The 23,790-nt window shown below is 39.2% G+C and overlaps 1 protein-coding gene across 2 annotated transcripts in view; it reads left to right on the top strand.

Moving 5' to 3' along the window:
• The window catches only part of LOC124775127 (phosphatidylinositol 4-kinase beta), a 284,386-nt gene extending 261,235 nt beyond the window's left edge, over nt 1–23,151 (top strand). For both annotated transcript variants that reach the window (XM_047249966.1, XM_047249967.1), the window contains exons 4-12: nt 331–448; nt 535–833; nt 1,074–1,204; nt 11,791–12,021; nt 14,612–14,836; nt 16,417–16,802; nt 17,951–18,169; nt 21,564–21,811; nt 22,847–23,151. In XM_047249966.1, coding sequence (XP_047105922.1) covers nt 331–448; nt 535–833; nt 1,074–1,204; nt 11,791–12,021; nt 14,612–14,836; nt 16,417–16,802; nt 17,951–18,169; nt 21,564–21,811; nt 22,847–23,031 — 2,042 coding nt within the window. In that variant the 3' untranslated portion in view covers nt 23,032–23,151. The remainder of the gene's footprint in view (nt 1–330; nt 449–534; nt 834–1,073; nt 1,205–11,790; nt 12,022–14,611; nt 14,837–16,416; nt 16,803–17,950; nt 18,170–21,563; nt 21,812–22,846) is intronic.
• The last annotated feature ends 639 nt before the right edge of the window (nt 23,152–23,790 follow it).

The following is a 23,790-nucleotide window of genomic DNA, read 5'->3' as shown; positions in this document are numbered from 1 at the left end:
AGAAATGTTCAAAAATCTGGATAGGCAGATGCTTGAAAATAAATTCTGTTGGAAGATTACAAACAGTGAGGAATCTAGGACTATATTACTGCCTTCTACATGTTGCTCCCATTGGGACCTCAAAGACAAGATAAGAATAATTACCACATGTGCAGAGGTATTTGAATTCTCACTCTTCCCGCACTCCACATGCGGATGTGGACGGAATGGGAAGAAACATGAATACACGGTACAGAGGGATGCCGTGCAGATTGTGAATGTTGAAATAGTACAAGTGTACACACGTTTTCTAAATTGTATGTCTAATTAACATTTTTATTTCTCATGCAGGGAACAAAATATTCAGTTTTCCAGACAATGAAGTAGATTTTTACTTGCCACAGTTGGTTAGCATGTACATACAGATGCATGATGTTGCTGAAGTAATACATCCGTACCTTATACACAGGTAAATTTTAATTGCATGTTTCACCATGTACTGAGATCTGTACATAAAAATTGCATCTTATGTAATGATGTGTTTCTGATCAATAGGTGTAGAAAGTCTGCTGACTTTTCTCTGAAGTGTGCCTGGCTCCTTGATGCATACAGTTCAGATGCTCATTTACCATCGAAGAAAAAGTCCCATGGAACAAAGTTGCGTAATCATATTCTCTCAGATGAATTACGCCCTCGAGGTCATCAACAGCATAAACCAGACCAGCCTACTACAGTTCCTCCTCCACCTCCTCCGCCACTTCCTCTTCCATTATCAGTTGCTAAGAAGACACATCAGCGATCTCGATCTGATGCTACAGGACTCTTTCAGAGTTGCAAACGCATGCTGTCTTCCGGTAAGCAAATTTCAAAGTTTGTAAAGTTTGTGTTTGGTTATATGTTGTTTTTTCTGCAATGACATTGTTTACAAAAATGCATACATATAACTTTATTAAGGAATATAAACAAAACTGATAGTTATGTGATTTGAAGTGAATACTGTGATCTTAGGAGTTTTCACTGCTTTATTTATGTGTAGCATAAGTAATCCATAGCTGAAGCAGTCAGTGGTTTTTTCTATCACCCATGTTTTGCAGGTTCGACCAACAAAGTCTCTTTAGGTGACTTAGCATCTGGACGTGCATTTGACAATGGCTGTACCTGTTTTGACACCTGTCAGGGGGTCGTTAATGATCTCAAAGGAAAGAAGACGGATTGCACGTGCAATGTAATTCATAATTATATTATGTATTAGTCTTATTTAGCTTAGCTTCAGTATTGAATCCGCAAAAACTGATGGAGGTTAATGTTTATAATACCAGTTTTGCAACACCCTATTTCTTGAAATGTAAAGTCATTTGTTGTTGTTGAATGATTCTCCTTCAAATTTCGTTTTGAAATTTGGGTTGGCATCACAGTCATTTTACTGCTTACTTAGTAAATTTGTGCTTCCAAAAATAATTTACACGGCTTAAATATACTGTTTGTATTAACAGGCTTGTTTGTATTTTTATTACATTTATCGAATTAGCACAAAAGGTAATGTTTAGTGGGAAAAAATGCCAGGATGTTTTGTGGTCCAAAATCCCAAGTTAACTGTAAGGTACCTTCTTTCTCATTGCCTTTGCAAACTAATTTACAGGCCAGAAAGGCAACGCTATACTACATCCAATAGAGCTATGCTATGTAAAACACTGCAGTAGTCAAGACAGACTAGTTGGATAGACTATCAGCTTTCTTTGTTGATTTGTGCAATGTACTCATGAGCAATTGAATTAAAAATATCTTTCTTAGTAGTGGGGAGCACCACTTTTTGCCGTGCTGACTGTGACAGGTGTCTTCGGTATATATTTCGTAAGAAACTGAAAGTGTTGCAGAGTCATCCTGATCCACAAACACACTACCATCACCCCCACAATTCACGAAGACTGGACAGAAAAATCAAAGATGTATACTTCATGTCCTGGTGTCTGAGAAGTGCTCAGTGGGATTCAGGTTGAGTTATCCTGAGGAGGAACCACGCAAGCACCCTTACATCTGTTAAGTGCTGGAATTTGGGAATGGTAGGGTTCAGTGTCGATGTGCTGAAGTCGTGTGATCAAGGACACTGTAGACCAACAAATGGAGGCACATGGTAAAACATTAGGTTTCCGTATGGTGCAACAGTGAGAGAGGATGGCAGATGCATTAAGGGTTTCCACTTCATCTCATGTAAATATCTCCCACAAAGGAGTATGTCCAGCATCTAGCTGTATAGCATTCTGCAAACTAGTGAGTTGTATCACCTCTTCTACGAGGTGCCTCTGAAAAGTAAGTACCGTTTTATTGTACTGCCACTGCAGCAATGGTGTCACAGTTCCACACATTCACACTCATATTTCTGTTTCATTGTCTTTCCACTGATGCCTTTAAAGCTCTTTTGTGCTGTGTGTACATTTGATAGTGATCTTTCAAAATGTTATGGACAATCTCTGAGCTCATTGACTGTGAAGTGCAACCTGTAATACAGTCTTTGAACACAAAGAAGGTTAAGCCAGGTGAGATTTGTCAACTTTTTAGAGAGTTGTGGTGAAAATGCAATGACTAATGGGATGACGAGGAGGTGGGCGAGACAGTTCAATGGTGGATGAACCAATGTTCATGACGAAGCATGGAGTGGGCAGCCTTCTGTTGTCAGTGATGGTTTGGTTGAGAAAATGAATGAAAAAAAAATGATAACAGAGGGTTCACAATAAGAATAGTTTGTGATGACTTTCCACAAGTTTCAATATCTGTTGTGCCTGAGATTGTCACAAATAATTTAAATTTTTGCAATTCGTGTTCCATTTGGGTTCTGAAAATGCATATGGATGTCCACAAAATGAAGTGACAAGACAGGGCTTTGACATTCCATATGTGATATAGTGATGAGGGGGATGAGTTCTTAAACTGAATTGGGACCAGTGATGAAACTTGGTTTTGCCATGTCATTCCAAAATCGTAACAACAGTTGTTGGAGTGGGTGCACGCACAATCCTTCAAGAAACAAAAATTCAAAACAGCATTGTCAGCACAAAAAATCATGCATTGTGTTCTGGGGCAGGCAGGGCATTCTGCACTCAATGCGGTACGATACCGTGAAACATTAGGTAAATCTCGGCTCTCAGCAAAAGGGCATGGAATGTCAGTCAAGACGTTGTGTTGATTCATGATAAAACAAATTCTTGTTCTGCTGGTGTCACTCAAAACCTTATTCAGCAATTTGGTTGGGAACAGATTGATCACTTGCCGTACAGCCCCAATCTCTCATCCTCTGTCTACCACTTGTTCTTGAACTTGAAGCATGATTTTGGAACAACACAAAAGATGGTGTTCAGCAGTGGCTTTCTTCATTGGCAGCATCTTTCTATGAAGAGGGCATTGAAAAGTAGGTATCCTGTTATGACAGATGTCTGAACAAGGGTGATGTAGAAAAAAATTGAAATACTCTTTCTTTTTTTAAAGAGAGAGAGAGAATTTCATTTGAAGAAAGTTTTTTCATATAACAGTACTTACTTTCTGGAAAGGCTTCTCCCCCCCCCCCCCCCCCCCCCCCCCCAGTTTTCTCTTAACCAACTGTTGGCATGTACCAATGTGGGCCCTATATATAGAGCATCCAGTGGCAGTGTTCACATAAAATCTTTTTATGTCCAGTGTTGTTTGGTGAGTAGGGATCACTTTATTTCTATTTGATTTACACATCAACTTCTGTAGGACCAAATTGAGGAGCAAATCTCTAAGGTCATGGAATGTATCAGTACATGAAATCACAACATAAAAGTAATAACAGATAAAAATAAAATGTTTATGAACCTGCAAAAAAGTCAGTCCATAAGTTTAAGTAAATGCAATCAACAGTACAACAAGAATCAGCTTAATTTTTCAAGGAACTCTTCGATGGAATAGGATTGACCCATGTGGAAACTCTTCAGTTTCGATTTGAAAGCACGTGGATTACTACTAAGATTTTTGAATTCTTGTGGTAGCTTCTTGAAAATGGATGCACCTTTCTGCTCGAGAGTTGAGGAAGTCTGATCCAAATGCAGGTTTGATCTCTGCCAAGTATTAACTGAGTGAAAGCTGCTTATTCTTGGGAATATGCTAACATTTTTTAACAAGAAATGACAGTAAGGAATATATACATTGAGAAGCCAATGTCAAAATACCCAGACTCGTGAACAGGGCTCAACAGGAGGTTTGTGAACTTACACCATGTATTGCTTGAACCACCCGTTTCTGAGCCAAAAATACCCTTTTGTAGTTTGAATAGTAACCCCAAAATATATTACCATATGATATAAGCGAATGAAAATAAGCAAAGTAGACTAATTTTTGTATTGCACCTGTGAAGCAATAGGTTGCGTACCTCAACAGCAGAAAGATGGTTTCGATGGTATGGCTGTTCACCAGTAATCCTTGTGCAGCATTGAATTGGCAAGTCATATGCTGAATTGTGGACAATCTTATCTGTTGGTATGACCTACAGTAGTCAGTGAAGACATATGTCATCAATAAGTCGTTGGCCAGACGATGCTTTCCTCTAGGTTAAAATACAGTGCACTCTTGCTGTGGTGGCATGTGAGATGTGCAGTGTCTGTTTTGTTTTTCTAGTGGAGTGTTCCATGTATTCGGCATCAAGGATGGGGCTACAATCAGATGTGTCAGTATTCAGTATTGCACATTCTGCCCTTTATTTCACTCTCTCCCCCTCTCCCCTCCCCCCTCTCCCCCCTCTCCCCCCTCTCCCCCCTCTCCCCCCTCTCCCCCCTCTCCCCCTCTCCCCCCCTCTCCCCCCTCTCCCCCCTCTCCCCCCCTCTCCCCCCTCTCCCCCCCTCTCCCCCCTCTCCCCCCTCTCCCCCCTCTCCCCCCTCTCCCCCCTCTCCCCCCTCTCCCCCCTCTCCCCCCTCTCCCCCCTCTCCCCCCTCTCCCCCCTCTCCCCCCTCTCCCCCCTCTCCCCCCTCTCCCCCCTCTCCCCCCTCTCCCCCCTCTCCCCCCTCTTCCCCCTCTCCCCCCTCTCCCCCTCCCTCTCTCTTCCCCCCTTCCAAAACAGCAGCTGTCTCTAATTTAGTCACTAATGCATTTGAAGAAACATGTTAGACAAATACGAACTTAATCTTCATTAATTTGCAATACTCCTTTATTCAAAGTATTCACGAGAAAGAGATCAATTTTGGTGGTGTCAGAGGAAGCTGTGAAAAAGAAAAATGTACATTCTTGGCTTCTTCAATCAATCTGACTTGTCCAGACTAACATTCTAGAGGATTTTCAAAAATTTGTAAGGAATGGTAAAAACAAATACACTGATTATGTTGTAAATTAAATATCATTTGTTTGTAGAAATACACTGAAGTGCCATAGAAACTGGTATATTCGTGCTTATTCAAATAAAGATATATGTAAACAGGCATAATATGGCACTGCGTTCAGCAACACGTATATGACACCTCCATCCAATCGTGTAAATAGTGCATTCCAACGGACTTGGGCAATGCCAGCAGGGCAATCCGACACCCCACATGCCCAGAATTGCTGCAGTCGCTCCAGAACACTCATCTGAGTTTAAGCAATTTCACTGGCCACCAAACTCTCCAGACATGGTCATTATTGAGCATATTGGGGATGCCTCATAATGTGCTGTTCAGAAGAGATCTCCACCCCCTCGTACTCTTATGAATTTATGGAAAGTGCTGCAGGATTCTTGGTGTCAATTCCTTCCAGCACTACTTCATACATTAGTAGAGTCCATGCCACATCATGTCATGGCACTTCTGCATGCTCTGGGGGGCCCCTACATGATATTAGGCTGGTGTACCAGTTTCTTTGGCTCTTCGGTGTATGTTAAGATTTATTGTATCTTAGCAAGTGGAGAAAGGTAATGACAGTTTAAAAATGCAGTTGTAATGTCATCTGAAAAACTTGTGTATAAAATTTTTAAGTGTGTTTGCCTGTCTATGATAATTTTGAAACAGTTTTGCATACAGTGTGTCTCATCAGTGTTAGCACACCACCAGCAACTTACCCTCTTGGAAGATTTTCCACTGTTTTCTGCTTACTTCAGTAGACACTATATAAACATGTCGGATATGTCTTCTTTTTGGCTTGTGATATTTTGTCAGGAAAGTTTTAGCTTGTAATCTACTTGTACTGGTTGCAAAAAAAACTGTTATTCCGTAAGTTTTTGTTGCCTTCAAAAATAAAACTGTTCGCTAGCTTCATAAGAATATCTACATCTACATCCATACTCCGCAAGCCACCTGACGGTGTGTGGCGGAGGGTACCTTGAGTACCTCTATCGGTTCTCCCTTCTATTCCAGTCTCGTATTGTTCGTGGAAAGAAGGATTGTCGGTATGCCTCTGTGTGGGCTCTAATCTCTCTGATTTTATCCTCATGGTCTCTTCGCGAGATATTCGTAGGAGGGAGCAATATACTGCTTGACTCTTCGGTGAAGGTATGTTCTCGAAACTTTGACAAAAGCCCGTACCGAGCTACTGAGCGTCTCTCCTGCAGAGTCTTCCACTGGAGTTTATCTATCATCTCCGTAACGCTTTCGCGATTACTAAATGATCCTGTAACGAAGCGCGCTGCTCTCCGTTGGATCTTCTCTATATCTTCTATCAACCCTATCTGGTACGGATCCCACACTGCTGAGCAGTATTCAAGCAGTGGGCGAACAAGCGTACTGTAACCTACTTCCTTTGTTTTCGGATTGCATTTCCTTAGGATTTTTCCAATGAATCTCACTCTGGCATCTGCTTTACCGACGATCAACATTATATGATCATTCCATTTTAAATCACTCCTAATGCGTATTCCCAGATAATTGATGGTATTAACTGCTTCCAGTTGCTGACCTGCTATTTTGTAGCTAAATGATAAAGGATCTATCTTTCTGTGTATTCGCAGCACATTACACTTGTCTACATTGAGATTCAATTGCCATTCCCTGCACCATGCGTCAATTCGCTGCAGATCCTCCTGCATTTCAGTGCAATTTTCCATTGTTACAACCTCTCGATACACCACAGCATCATCCGCAAAAAGCCTCAGTGAACTTCCGATGTCATCCACAAGGTCATTTATGTATATTGTGAATAGCAACGGTCCTATGACACTCCCCTGCGGCACACCTGAAATCACTCTTACTTCGGGAGACTTCTCTCCATTGAGGATGACATGCTGCGTCCTGTTATCTAGGAACTCCTCAATCCAATCACACAATTGGTCTGATAGTCCATATGCTCTTACTTTGTTCATTAAACAACTGTGGGGAACTGTATCAAACGCCTTGCGGAAGTCAAGAAACACGGAATCTACCTGTGAACCCGTGTCTATGGCCCTCTGAGTCTCGTGGACGAATAGCGCGAGCTGGGTTTCACATGACCGTCTTTTTCGAAACCCATGCTGATTCCTACAGAGTAGATTTCTAGTCTCCAGAAAAGCCATTATACTCGAACACAATATGTGTTCCAAAATTCTACAACTGATAGACGTTAGAGATATAGGTCTATAGTTCTGCACATCTGCTCGACGTCCCTTCTTGAAAACGGGGATGACCTGTGCCCTTTTCCAATCCTTTGGAACGCTACTCTCTTCTAGAGACCTACGGTACACCGCTGCAAGAAGGGGGGCAAGTTCCTTCGCGTACTCTGTGTAAAATTGAACTGGTATCCCATCGGGTCCAGAGGCCTTTCCTCTTTTGAGCGATTTTAATTGTTTCTCTATCCCTCTGTCGTCTATTTCGATATCTACCATTTTGTCATCTGTGCGACAATCTAGAGAAGGAACGACAGTGCAATCTTCCTCTGTGAAACAACTTTGGAAAAAGACATTTAGTATTTCGGCCTTTAGTCTGTCATCCTCTGTTTCAGTACCATTTTGGTCACAGAGTGTCTATACATTTTGTTTTGATCCACCTACCGCTTTGACATAAGACCAGAATTTCTTAGGATTTTCTGCCAAGTCAGTACATAGAACTTTACTTTCTAATTCATTGAACGCCTCTCGCATAGCCCTCCTCACACTACATTTCGCTTCGCGTAATTTTTGTTTGTCTGCAAGGCTTTGGCTATGTTTGTGTTTGCTGTGAAGTTCCCTTTGCTTCCGCAGCAGTTTTCTAACTCGGTTGTTGTACCACGGTGGCTCTTTTCCATCTCTTACGATCTTGCTTGGCACATACTCATCTAACGCATTATGTACGACGGTTTTGAACTTTGTCCACTGATCCTCAACACTATCTGTACTTGAGACAAAACTGCTAATATGCATTCTTTTTTCTTTCTTCTTTCATTCACATTCCTGGTTTCTTGATGCAGGACTAAAGCATTGGTGGTACTAATCAAAAAGAGATGAAAGAATAACTTTTTCAATACTTCAGCTGTTCTCATTGAAATCAGATTTGTCAACATGTATCTTGTAAATGCTACAGTCCAGGGCAGCATTGGGCCTGGTCTTTGTAATAGACCCTGCTGGCTGCACAGTTACACGAATGGTGGGCACAGTGTGGCATGTAGGCAGCATTAATATGTCTTTTGTATTCCTCCATTGTATGCACAGCAGTTGCTTTTGTTGTCTTCTCAGTTTGTTTGACAACACTGCATGAAGAAATCTCCTTCCTGTTCACCATACAGGTGTAGTCAGCTGTTGACTTTCGATCCCAGAAGTAATCGAACTCAGCAGGTTTATACCAGTCCATGTTGACAATAAAGCCCTTGTCAAAGTAGTTCTTGATGAAACCCTTCAAGAGAACCGTAACTCCTGATTCCTCTCTTCACTACTCAGTGTATACTTCCATTCTCAGAAGCTAATCTGTTGACACCTCACTACCTGAAATATTTTTCTACTCTAATTCTTTTGCTTGTTTTTCAAGAATATGATGAATTTTACACAACTTCTAAATCAATACATACCTTAAACAACAATCGCAGCAGCACAAAGTGTAAATGAAGACAAGAAGACATTTTGAATTATCAGTCACAATTTGGATGGTTGCTAGATATGTAATACTCATTGTTGCAAACTTACAAGATTGCTTTGAAATGATCATGAATCATAATACTAGCAGCAAAAGGAGTGTGGAGAACTGGATTCTTCAAGCAGTAGTCATTGCATTTATGATTTTCTGACATGCATGTAAATACTAATAGCAAAGAAACAAGTAAATCTCATTTACCTTCATTATTCCCCACTTTTCCCAGAAACTTTTATGCTGAAATGTATTTTGTCTTCATCTTTTTGCAGTAATGCTACCTGCATATTGATTTGTCTCCGTTTGTATAATTCTTTACATTTCTGGTGGAATGAACAATGAAAAACAATAATACACAGTTGATTTGACATCAAGAAGCTTCTTGGGAAACAGGAAGTGCAAGCAGTGCACCCACGGTACTCCATCCAAGTTCAGTATTGATTTAATATTTTACGTTTTTTTCTGAGGTGATGAAGTTGAAACAGGAGGCTGCATCAATTTGCCGTCATTGTCTTATTCAGCTATTGGAAATAATACAGTAAAAAACTTTGCAAACTACTGTGCCTATGAGAAAAATAGGGGACTTATAATTACCTATATCTTCAGAATCTTTGAAACCTGCATACAAATCACCCATTATCCAAGTCCTCTGAGATAGAGTTGTCAAACAATTCACCTAACATTCTTGTAATTTTACACGTGTCTAAATTCTCCATTATAACTACCGGAGGTGTATAATACTAGACCATACATTCGAGCCAAAAGTGACAGGTCCTGTACAGGTTGAAACAAGCGTAAGCAGGTATATGATATTTGCCCTTCGGAGAGTAACAAAATAATTCACAAGTTTTCCAGAAAAGGACAGGGCATTCTTGCAGGTGTACTGCTGCCCACTGGCTCCTCAAAGGCCAAGTTTTGTTGGCACAAGGGTAACAGCAGATTTTTTTGTTCTTGCTGAATCGGGTACCAACTGCCATTTCCCTTTCTGTTGCTCCAGTGAGACTTGGGCTCTATTGTCAAAGTGTTATTGCTCATCAGTGTGGGATCCATACCAGATACGGTTCACAGAGGAGATAGAGAAGATCCAAAGAAGAGCAACGCATTTTGTCGCAGGGTTGTTTGATAGGCGTAATAGCATTATGGAGATGTTTAGCAAACTCAAGTGGCAGACTCTGCAAGAGAGGTGCTCTGCATCACGGTGTAGCTTGCTGTCGAGGTTTCGAGAGGGTGCATTTCTAGATGAGGTATCGAATATATTGCTTCCCCCTACTTATACCTCCCGAGGAGACCACGAACGTAAAATTAGAGAGATTCGAGCTTGCACGGAGGCTTTCCGGCAGTTGTTCTTCCCCCGAACCATACGCGACCTGAACAGGAAAGGGAGGTAATGTGACAGTGGCACGTAAAGTGCCCTCCGCCACACACCGTTGGGTGGCTTGCAGAGTATAAATGTAGAATGTTGTTCGCTTTTAGCTTAAGAGTGTATACGTTTTTTCACCACACCCTCAGACACCATTAAAATTAAGCTAGCTGGTGACACTGGATTGAGTGAAAGCTGTCTCTTTAATATTTCAAAAGTTGCATGAGAACAAACATTTAAGTTGAAGAGAGATGTCTATTTACAATTTTGAGACACTGATTATAAAAAGTTATTGACAGATCAGTGTTTACAAAATGTTAAGTTTTGCTCATAATGAGTTATTAAAAAAGTGAGATAATGATGTTTGGCATGATGAGATAAATAATATGGCCAGTGCATAATTGAGTAATTTGAGAGCTGCCAATGTTAACCAAGATTTGTTCTTAAAGGTAAGGCACATTTATTCGGACATAAGTAAATTGTTTCTCTTTCTCTGAAGTGCTGAAAGTTACTAATATGCAAAGAAGTACAAAAATCAAATTAGCACACTTTGTTCACTTGAGGGTATGAAGATTCATATAATTATAGGAACCTATCTTCCTTCCTTCCTTCCTTCCTTCCTCTTCTTCTTTCTTTTATTTATTAATTTAACATACATGAATGTTGTGCAACAGTAGCAGAGTTTGAGTGCTAAAATACTATGTTTTTCTCTTTGTTACCTATATGTTTTTATTGGTTTACTGTTCTGTAACATTGTGTTTTTACAATGGAAAATCCAGGAAGAAATGTAACAATATTATGGAAAGGAAAGTTGCTACTCACCATATAGTGGAGATGCCGAGTCGCAGATAGGCACAACAAAAATACTGTCGCAAATAAAGTGTTTTGCCAGTAAGACCTTCGTCAGAGTTATAAAAAACACACACACACACACACACACACACACACACACACACACACACACACACGCAACTCACGCACACGACTGCAGTCACAGGCAATGGAGGTCTCAATTGCCTGAGACTACAGTCATTTGTGTGTGTGTGTGTGTGTGTGTGTGAGAGAGAGATCTAATTTTCACTAAGACCTTACTGGCTGAAAGATTTATTTGTGACAGTCCTTTTGGTGTGCCTATCTGCAACTCGGCATCTCTGTTATATGGTGAGTAGCAGCTTTCCTTTTCATACTATTGTTACATTGTGTTCTTACTTATACCTATCATAAGCCGAGTAAACAAAGTCATATCTTCGTGTATTTATAATGTATGTATGCAGTAACAGTTACGGACAGACCTCAAAAAACTGTTTATGGGTCACTGTGAAAGTGGGAGAGTACTTGTTGTACAGTGTCACTGAGACATTGATATTAAAATGCGGGGGTCTTGCTCTTCTTCTTACTCTCATCCCATTCATATTTAATGAGTTTTGGGAAAGTTTCTTTATTTTAATTTATGTAAAATATTGATTCCAGGCTCCACGTCTGGCTCCTCAGTTGGAGTTCCTCAAGGCACTAATATCAATAGGCAAACTTTTGAGCACAATTCCAGTCAAAGAAGACAAGACTACAAGACTGCAGGCAGAGCTATCTACATTGAACTTGAATCTGCCAGCTCGGGTATGGCTGCCCATTCATAGTGAGGTACCTCACCACATTGTTAGAATACCACCCCAGACTTCTGCTGTCCTCAATTCAAAAGACAAGGTAAGTGACATGTCTGTTATTCCTGCAATAATTCTGGTGTATTGTTTCAGGTGAAAGTAATATGGTGATAGAGCTGACTAATTTTAAAAATTTGAAAGTTACTGACATTTTCTTTCATTAAGCTCATTTGCCCTTATAAGTTACAAAGGTTAGTTCATTGTATTCCCCATAAAAGGAGGTCACCCTGTGACAGCTGTTATCTGTAAATGAACTTATTATCCCATTGTTGATTGTCTTAAGTGTTCCCAGAAATCATTTAAAAATTGCAGCACACTTCTTTCCATCAAAAGCAGCAAAGAACTAAGGTAGTTTTTTATTGTTTGAGTTTGCTATTATGTTAGTGTGATCCTGAAGTAGAAATGCTCCCAAAATTTTTGTCCCTCCACTGGGGTAAAAGTTACAAATAGAACCATTGCTGTGGCAAACATGTTTTTAGAGCAATCATTTTCTGTCTGTTGTGTCTACAGCCCTGCAGTATTAAATCTAACAACAGTCCAGGCAGAAACTGTTGTCATTTTAGAGTAAAATTGGCAGTACTCACTGGGAGATATGAGAGGAATGCATGATAATTCATTGACATTTGATTACATATACCCAGTGGCAGGACAGTATGCGGTCAACTTTTGTATTGGGAATTTAAGCAAGTCTCCCATGCTTACTTAACCTCAGCTTGCAAGCAAGCATTATTCAGCATGCTGTGATAGCTACAGCAAAAAACTGTTCCATTACTAAAAAAAAAAAAAAATACTACCTGTATTATTGTCCCTCTTTACTTACCTAAAATTATCTTACCCACTGGTAACATAACTTTTTAGCCATAGCAGAAAAATGTCCTGACCCACATTGCTCTTATTCTTAATATTAGCCTGAGATTCATATTCATCTGTTCGCTGTGTGAAATATTTTGTTTTCTGAAACACAATTGCAAATATTTCTTTGCCAGTAGCAGAATATGGGAAGTTTCATAGTATGTGGAGCATCAGTAGTGGTCTGTGGCACTGAAAGATATATGCACATAGTTTTGGTTAATAGGACATGTATTGAGGGCAGGAGGGGGGATGAAGCTTAAAAGAGAAAATTATGTAAACTGCAGCAACCTAAAAGCCTATAAAAATGCGAGTAATGACTGGGTGTACCATTTATGTCGTGAACAACGTCACATATTTTATTTGAAGTATTGAGCACTTTCACTCTTATGTATTCATTCTTGGTTGGTTGCTGTACTCACTTCACATATGGTGTTACTGTTTTATAGTTATTGTCACATTGCCAATCTGACTACAATACCAGTAGCCCATACTTCTTTACTTTGATCAGTTTTATCCAGGCTTATAAATCTTGGTGACATCACATTATCCACTTTGGCTGTATTTATTTATATTTCATCTTAGTTGCACAAATTTAAATAAATAATGCCAAAATGTAGAAAATGCCACATTTATTTACTAAATTTATAGCTGTGCTATGAAGAAATTTGGAGAAGCGTAACTTCACTTCTGGCATAAATTTGTGTACTGTAGTCTTAGTCCCATACTAATTTGCTTGATGCCACTTTCCATGAAAGAGTTCTTCAGGAAATCCACTAACAGATAACACTACTTTCCTTAAGTTAATGACTCCTCTAATGTGAAATGTATCCCATTATCCATTATACTGAATAGATCTTAAATATCGGCAAATTTCTTCCATTGTCAACTGTCACTAGCTTTGCTCTCACTTTAAGTTTTTACATCGTTCATATTGAGTTCTAACAGTTCCTCGGTGAGCATTTTATTTTACACAGCATTTTATTTTACACAGCATTAATGACAACAATGGAGGCATGAAATTAGGAGGGTCCTTTGTGTGCCAAACTGCTCTCTTGGAATCATAATCTATTGCACACTTTGGTTTTCATTTAATGGAGGTCACAGTGCCTGTAGCCTATATCATAAAACTTACGATAACCTTCTATTTTCTTGATGTTCTTCAAAACAGAACAATTTGCTACTTATGGGATCATAATGATGGTTAAGTGTGACAGCTTTTGATACTCTCTATCAATTAATCTTTAGATTCTTTTCAGTATTCACAGCCTACCTTGCCTACTACTTCCAGTCCCATTTTCCTACTTTACACTGTGTCTGCTGTAGGGTTTGTTTTGCACTCGCCATACCATGAAATTTTGACTACTCTGAGTTTTGTAGTTAGTACTACTATCTTGTACCTATGACTCCAGGTTCTTAGTGATTTCTGCTTTCCAATAATACTATTTATAGCAACCCATTCATTGTTTTGCTTTGGTTTGAGATCCAGTGTCTTCGACTTTCTGTGATGATGTGAATACTGTTCTTCTTGCTATAGTTTGTGTTTGGTAAGAATGTCTTCTGCTTCATATTAGTAATTTATAGCTATTAGCCTTCTAAAATGTGATAATATTTTATTGTTTTGAATTAAGTTGGATAGTATGCAGCAAAAAAGTTTTCTGTGAAATGACTGATTTTATTGGCTTATATTGTTACTTCCTACAGAAATATCCATTTTTGTGAAATCAGAGCCCTGTAGTTGTTTCACATTTTGTTCCAGTTGTTGATTGCTTCTTTTGTTGCAGGCTCCATATATTATATATGTGGAAGTACTGGAGGTGGATGACATACATACATCACCTGTGCCAGCAAAAATAATGAATACTTTGCGACCTACAAAGTCTGAGGACAACCTTGTAGCAGAAGTACAGTGTGAAAGTTTGTCTTCATGTGCTTTTAGCATTTATAGTAGTCCTGATGATGATACAGCAGACTGCTGGTCACAGGAGGATGATGAAATATCCCAGCAGGTATTATGACAGTAGTATTTGTTTGTGATTCTTCATCTTTGTGAGCATTTGCAAAAATGGCAACAGATAACACATTGGTTAGTAAACTGTGACCTCAAATATAATTTTTAAAAACTGGAAATGAAAGATACAAGTATAGGCTAAGCAGATGAACAATTCAAAAATGTGAGACTGTATGTGAAATAGTAGATATTTTCTGCTGAATGCTGTTGATAGTTAAGATGTTAGTGGTTGTGAATAAAAACTGGAGGAGTCTTAAGAATGTTTTCATATGATGACTGTAAATGCTCCCCATTTTGGAACTTCACACTGATCTGAACTGGAAATCATTAGACAGTTCATTTTTATAAAGGAAATAATTTTCTTGCATACACAGTTTTATTTTAGTTTGAAATAAATACTTTATTTCATTATTTAGCAATTTGCTAATTTCACCCCATTGGGCAAACTAAATCACAATAAAAATGTTACATTTGTAGCAAGTCAGGGTGGGTCGCATTGAAAGGGGGTGGGGGGGGGGTTGTAGGGGGGAAGCGGCATTTGGTAATGCCCTTAATATTGTGAAGTAGCTTGACAATGCCCAAGGGGGTCAAAACTAGCTGATTGCTAAGTAATGACATAAAATGTTTGTTTGAAAGTTAAGAAAATGTATACAGAAAAGGACAATATTATGAAAAGGATAGATTGCTACTCTCCTTTGGTGAAAATGTTGAGTCACAGACAGGCACACCAAAAAGATTGCTTAACAAGTAAGCTTTCGGCCAAAAAGGCAACCAGAGACAGTGGTCATGTGTGTGATAGCTGCATTTGTGTGTGTGTGTGTGTGTGTGTGTGTGTGTGTGTGTGTGTGTGTGTGTGTGTGTGTTTTGTCTAATTCAGGAGGAGGCTTTTTGCTGAAAGCTTATTTGTTTAGTAGTCTTTTTGCTGTGCCCATCAGCGAGTCAGCATTTCCACTATATGGTGAGTAGCAATCTGTCCTTTTCATAATATTGTCATTATTCTGTCCTGGATTTTCCATTATGTGGGAAATGAGTTCCTTTAAGAAATTTACAGTATTTGTGAACTCATACATTCAAAATTTTATAGCCAGGTGTAAGATTTCTGGAGGTTAGTCCCGGAATTGAAATTGACAATGTCTCAAATCTATCTCACATGGATCAGGAGTACCATTCTGTTGCACAGTTATACCATGCAACACAGGTCATGTGCCAAGTGGCATGTTTAAATGTGCTCTGTCATCTTGTACTTCTTATCCTTGTGACTAACAAATGATAGCTGCATCATATGCACTGTAATGCAGAGACACTGGAGTGCTCATTTTAAGGTGACCGTGATGAATGTCACTTGGTCCTGTGTAGAAATAATTACCTACCTCCATAAATCATTGTTGTATTGTTCGCCATTCATTTCTCAAATCCCTTTGAAGGAAACTATGAGAAACATGTGTATTGCTCTTGTTTCTGCATCTGTATGGTTGTAATTAAAACTTTTCTCTTGTGTGATTCTGGTTCATGTCTGCCATAGCCATTTGCTGTATCAAAATAGTGTTCCCACCACTAACAAACTGCTCTGACTTTCAGTATATGCAGCTACGGAAGCCAATGGATCGCGACACAATATCGCAGCTGAGCCAAGAATCAAGTGATTCGAGGGAGCCACCTGTGTTTATAGCAGCTGGTGACATTAGGAGGCGGCTTTCAGAGTCATTGCATGATCAGAGGCGAGCAGCATTCACACATGATCCTGAAGACCCATCAGCAGCTGCTCTGAAGGAGCCCTGGGAGGAAAAAGAGAGGAGGTTGCGTGAAGCTTCACCATATGGGCATTTCAGTACATGGCGGTTGCTGTCTGTCATTGTAAAGTGTGGTGATGACCTTCGACAGGAACTTCTAGCTTCACAGCTCCTGTCCATGTTAAAAAGGATATGGGAAGAAGAAAGAGTACCCCTTTGGGTGCGCCCATATAGGTGAGACAGGTTGCTGAAATGTTGTAAAACTAACCATTAGCAATAAACTCTTGTGTGTTAACTTCAGGGTGTCCAGAGGGGTTACTGAAAATTGTAGCTTTGTATTAAATAGTCAAATAAGGAACTGTCGGTTCTTAGCATTATCTGTTGTCTGTATTATAACTAATAAGTGAGCAATTGCACAAGTTAAATATCTTGTTAATGTGGGAAAGCAGCCTAACGAAAATAAAAAAAAGGTTAACACTACAGAAAATACCATGCTCTTGGACTTGAGAGACATGAATTTGGAAAAGTTCCAAGCTCAGTGGATCTTCTGATGTAGATATAAGCAGATGTCTTTTCATAGGGACATATAAATGTAAGAGTACATTGAATGGAAGAAAGACATACTTCATGAAGAAACAAGCTTTATTGGGAACATAGCCCAAAACAGAAAAATTAATAAGTCAGGAGGAAGATTCTCATGGTTTAATAGGAAATGCAAAAGCAACAGTAAGTTAGTTGCAGTATAAGAGCAAATGACTGAATCCATTGAAAGGAATAAGTATGTTAGTAAATTTGGTGTAAGAACTAACATTGTGAAGGGGAGCTGAGAAACAGTCCAAGCCACATTGGGAACAGCTGTAACTGCCTTATACAGCTGTTCAAGAAGCCTCTTGTAGCTGTTGGGTGAATGACCATTATTGTTGTCAAATCATAATGCTTACAGAAGAGTTTTAATGAGATAAAACTTCAGGGAGAAGGTTCCCCAGGTGAAAACTGAGGGCTAATCATTAAGTTTTAGTTATCACCAAAAATCGATCTGTGACCATGAAACTTGACGATGGTGTTGTCTTTGAAACTTTCCATTGAAATGCATTGCATAAAACAGAAACAAAACTCAGCAGAACACCCATAAGCATACTATTAATCATCATTATTTTCAGATAGGAGCTGCTGTGAATCCCTCTGCAGAGTCATGACTTGTTAGTTTCCTTTATATGTATGTTATTTATTTCATTGGCTCTTGATACACAAACAGTTGTTATACATTGCAGTCGTACCTGATTGGGGGAAACCAGGATGTACCTTGTAAATTTGAGAGATTAAAAATGCTTCCTCATTATTTAGTTAAGTGACTTGCTCATCTTTCATTTTTGTTTTTCCAGGATTCTGTGTTTGTCTAATGACAGTGGGCTCATAGAAACTATACCAAACACAGTTTCATTACATCAGATCAAAAAGCACTGTCAACTTTCACTTCTTGAGTATTTTATTCGAGAGTACGGACCTCAGAATTCTGAAGCATTCCTCACTGCTCGTCAGAATTTTGTTGAGAGCTGTGCTGCTTACTGCCTCGTCTGCTACTTGATACAAGTCAAAGACAGGTAAGATTAGTGTGTTGAAATTATGTATGTGCATCTTAAGCATGTTAGACTGCATAGATGAATATGGCTTTGCCTAACAGTCTTAGGGTGATTTACAGCCCTATAAATTGTTAATGTGTCAGATCAGAGTGCTAATTTCCATTTTGTATGTAAATCTCAATCCCTTTGTTCTGTCTCATTGCACATCTTTACAACAGTGTCATATACTTGTAATTAATTTTCTGTGAATGCTTCTTTTGCCACGTGTTCGGTCTGCTCTTTGCTAAGTCCAGCAGCATTATACAGTGACCTGAATGTTGTGGAATCTTTTCCTTATTGTTGTAGGTATTTAATGACACATGGCAATTTCAATCCTTTCTGATTCCTTTCCTGCCAATATTCTTTCATCTTTTTACTATGACTGTTTTCTTTCTCCAAACTGTTTCACTCTTTTTCTCTTACTTGGTGTTATCTTGGAATCTTTCCAACTGTAAAACTACTATTTTGGAAACAATTTGTGTACTCTGCAGTTTCAGCTTTGCACGGTGTGATTGAATAATCCATTAAATTCCGTGCATGCAGACTCCATCTCTTCTACCAATATTTCAGCAGCATATTATCCAACCATCCTCAGAGAGAATTTGCTCATTCTGAGGGGGACCAGAAGATGCAGCTGAAGTGTTAAACAGAAGAGATGGAATTTGTGCAGCTCATGCACAACGGTTACTGGACTATTTTGTATGCTTCTTCTTTCATGTCATATGTTTTTTAATTATTTTAAATTCTCATATCAAAATTGTATCTTTCTGTTGTGCTTCGGTATCTGTTTCAATAGCCTGTTATCATAATTCTTTATGAAATCCCAAAAATGTAAGCTTTCACACAAGTCCTCCTCCTAAAACAGAAAAAACACACACACACACACACACACACACACACACACACACACACACACACACACACACTACTGTCTTGGAGTGCTAGGACCCGACAGTAGACTGCAACTGCATGTGATGAGAGTGGCAACCTGCTCGGCTGTGGGTGGTGAGGGAGGAGGAGGCATGGGGTGGGGATGGGGAGACAGACAGTGATAGTACTGTTGGGGTGGGGGAAGATGCTGTGCTGCCTGTGGGAGTTTGCAGGGACATGGTGGGCTGCTAAGTCAAGAGTTCGGGGAGCTGTGCTGGAGGGGGCAGGCAGGGGGGAGATAAGAGAAGTAGAAAAGGGAAAAAGCATTGTCGATGCATCAGTGGTGTATAAAGCATATGTAGTGCTGGAGTGGCTGGAGAGAAGGGGATCGGTAGATGGAGGAAAGGGAGACTAGCAAAGGTTGAGGCCAGGGGAGTTATGGGAATGAAGAATATGTTGTTCATGGACCATCTAGAGGAATTCTTTCTAGCCATCCAGAATACCAAACCCTTGATCTGATTCAGATTCATTGACATCTTCTTCATGATTTGGACCAAGGGAGAGGACACCCTACCCCCATTCCTCCAGAAGCTCAACACAGTCCACCTAGTTCTCCCCACGATTCACCTAGTTCTCCTCAATCCAGCAAGCAAGCTTCCTTGATGTTGACCTCCTCCTCAAGGAAGGCCACATCAGTACCTCTGCCCACGTCAAACACACCAATAACCAACAATACCTCCACTTTGACAGTTGCCACCCATTCCATACCAAGAAGTCCATTCCAAACAGCCTAGCCACCCGAAGTTGTTGCTTCTTTAGGGGAGCAATCCATCCCCAAATATGCCAAAGGTCTCACTAAGAGCTTCAAAGACCAAAATTACACTTCCAACTTGGTCCAGGGATAGATCTCCCATGCCTTGTCTCTTCAGTCACCTACCAACTCCTTCATACCCACTGTTTGGCCACAAAGAAGCATTCCTCCCTTAACTCAGTACCAACTAGGACTGGAGAAACTGAATGACACTGTCCCCATTACCACCCCCTCTTCCTCCCGCAACTACAGTGGTATTCCACTGTCTACTGAACCTACACAATATCCTTTTCCATCCTTATTCCCAACCTCTTGCCTCATGGCTCATATCCTAGCAATGGACATAAGTGCAAGGACTTGTCCTATACAGCCACCCACTACCACTCACTCCTGTCCTGTCACAGGCATCTCCTCGCCCATCAAAGGCAGTGCTACCTGTGAAAGCTGGTATGTGATCTACAAACTAAGTTGTAACCACTGTGCCACTTTCTGTGTGGGTATGACCACTAATGCGCTGACTGTCCGTATGAATGGCGAATGGTAAACTGTGGTCAAGGGACAGCTGGACCACTGGTGTGGAACTCTCCCTACAGCATATCCTTCCTTCTAAAACCTGCCCAGGCCTCAACTTTAGTTAGTTCCTATCCTCCACATACTTGTTCCCTTCCCTGCTCCCACTCCAACATTACACATGCCTTATATCCCACCGATGCACCTACAAGTCTTTTTCTCCCCTTCTCAACATCTCTCCTCCCTCTTTCCTCCTACCCCTTCAACACCCCCCCCCTTCCAAACCACCCCTCCTCAGCACATACTCCTGACTCTGTTTGAAGATCCTGCATCGGCCACAATTAATCGGGATCCTCTTCCTGTTGGCTGATGACCGGTGCTATTCATGACGTTTTGCCCCCTTAGAAAAGTTCACTTTCTTTTAAAGAAATTAGCAACTTCGCTATTGTGAGGTATTCTTTCCTTTTATAGTACCTTTATTTGTGCCGACAAATTGCATTGGATTGGAAAGAATCAATACCTGTAACAGGACGAGGCCGCTTTGTAGGTAAACTGACACTTTACCAGACAATTGATTTTTTTTAATTACTAGAAATTTTGACCAGGAATAGTACGTCCACTTTCATATTTTTAAAGTCTCCATGTTTGTGGTAGCTTGAAAGAATTAAAATATATTCGTTTCATTTCCATAGTTCTAAACATATGTAGAATAACATACCTGTCCCAAAAACTGGGATTTCCATAGTATGTTGTCACTGCAGTGAACCGGTAAAATGGGGTAATTTTTAAATGTGCTTGTTTAGATGCACCACATCTTGCAAGCTTTTGTAAAAAGAAAGCTTACAAGCTGTAACTGTGATTTAGTTACTACGAAATTACATTGATTGCAAATATAGTTTTTTAACATACATCAGGTTTAATGACACATGCAGATTCATTGGCTATTTAAAAATTTATTTTTGGTAACTCTCAAATTTTATTAATAGCACAGTTATGTGATACTTGCTAGTAATATAGTAGCAAAGTAGCAGTTGTGTTTGGAATTAGCGGATGAAACATTTTAAGTCAGTCTTCAGTAAATGGCATTGTACTATCATTACGTAGATTTGCCAGTCCTTAGTTTAAGAGTAATTGCAATTCTCATTTTTGTTGATTATTGGTTCACGAAGAATGATTATTTTGCAGGCACAATGGCAATATCCTCCTGAATAACGAAGGTCGTCTTATACACATTGATTTTGGCTTCATGTTGTCAACTTCACCAAGAAACCTTGGGTTTGAGATGTCCCCATTTAAGCTCACTCAAGAGTTTGTGGATGTGATGGGAGAAGAAGACATGTTTAATTATTTTAAGTTTTTGATCCTGCAGGGTTTAGTAGCTGCAAGAAAGCATATGGATAAAATAGTCAGTCTTGTGGAGGTTATGTGCTCAGGTAAGTTGCTTCTAAAACATATAAATCATTAACGAGCAGAAAAATTGCACTGTTGTTACTGAGTATGAAATACCCCCAACCCCTCCCTCCTTGGAAAATGCTCAATAAATTGAAAATATATCGCAATGTGTCTTTTGTTGGCTTTTATTGACTGATTACCCTCTTTAGTTGTGTAAAAAGGAACAAAAATGCTCAAAACTTCATCAGTAAAAGCAGAAAGTACCTGATAGAACTTTTCAATTTGTAGTATAAGGAAAAACAATGATGGTAACAATTGCTGTGGAAAACAGTCATCCAAACTATATACATAACTTTTAGAGTGACAACTTGGGCACAAAACAAATGTAAACTTGACAGTAACCATTTCAACAAAGTTAAACCAAAAGTGGGAAACAGAGAATAGAGAAACAACTGGTAGATGCAGACTCTATGATAACAATAATGATGTTATAAGACTGTCTCACCGTTGTTTGAAGTTTTTGATAGTTTTGGAGAGAAACAAAGGCATATTAAAAGAAATTGACTTAGTGGGGCAGTTTACTCAGACAGCAATTTGAGTACAATGTGAATATTAAGTATTGTTGTTGGCAGAGTAATAATGAAACATATTGGAAGGGCAGGTTGTTGTTGGAGCATAGAATGGCAGTCGTTAGTGGGGACAGTTGTGGGATAGCAGTTGATGTACTTTATTTTTCTTGAGAGCTGTCCCTGTACTGCTACAGAAAAGATTTCCTAACAATCTGTATTCGATATTAACAAGTTTCTCTTCTTCAGAAACAATTTTCTTGCTATTACCAATGTACATTTTATATCTTCTCTAGCTCAGCCATCATAAGTTATTTTACTACCAAAATAGCAAAATTCATCTACAATTTTTAATATCTCATTTCCCAATATAATTCCCTCAGCATCACTAGGTTTAACATGACCACATTACATTACCATTGTTTTGCTTTTGTTAATACATTAACAGTATCACTAATTAATTGCTAAAGGTGTAATAATTGTATACTGCATGTCTTAATTCCCTTTTAGATTCCCAGCTACCATGCTTGAAGTCTGGTGCAGTTACAGTACAAAACTTAAAGAAGCGCTTCCACATGAGCATGACAGAAGAGCAGCTACAAGTGCTTGTAAACAATCTTGTTGAATCAAGCATCCATTCTCTCAGCACTAAGCTGTATGATGGCTTCCAATATTTCACCAATGGGATCTTGTGAAGTGCTGTGTTTGTGTAAAGTATTGTTCGCAAAAGTTAATTGAAATTCTTGTTGTTTGCTGTAAGACATTTGTTCCTCGCATGTGAAAAAGTTGATTATTAAATTCAGTTTTAAAACGTTCAGACAGTTTATTAATTTACTGCTGTTTGTATGTTGTGTAAATAAAAATTGTAAAAAATATTTTTGTTCATAAGGAGGATGTGGCTGCAGATGTGTGGACTTGCTTGACTTTACCATGTAAAGTGTTACTGTGCACATTTGCTAGGTAATTCTGGCAAATTATAACTGAAAGGGTACTTTATAGCAACCCTGAATTCAAGAAAAGTCTGGTAATACTGGACTGAACAACCTTATTGATCAATATGTTGTTTGTGGTATTATGAACACAATATTTACTGAAGTTGCAAGAAAAGTAAAATGCTTCCCATATTTTATAATTGTTTTCTGATGTGATATTAGTATAATAATAAAAAAATGATTACATCAGTGAGGTGTGAGCCTCATTCTGTAATAAAATATTAACACTATAAAGTCGGGAGCAGTGGCTACTTTTCTTAGACATGGTTGATGATGTTTGGAAATTCTGATTTACAAATGTATTTTGTCCTGTTACTGAAGTCATAAATTATTACTGTGTACTCAAATTTCAGGTGAAAGTATTTGGTGTCAGATATTTTTGTCTTCTGCTGAGAAATGCAAGCAGAAATAAACCATTCCTGGCAATACACAGGCTTAACTTAACCATATTTTAATCATTAT

The sequence above is a fragment of the Schistocerca piceifrons genome, chromosome 2 (assembly GCF_021461385.2).
Source record: "Schistocerca piceifrons isolate TAMUIC-IGC-003096 chromosome 2, iqSchPice1.1, whole genome shotgun sequence".
Taxonomy (NCBI): Eukaryota; Metazoa; Arthropoda; class Insecta; order Orthoptera; family Acrididae; genus Schistocerca; species Schistocerca piceifrons.
This window is presented reverse-complemented; position numbering and strand designations above follow the sequence as displayed.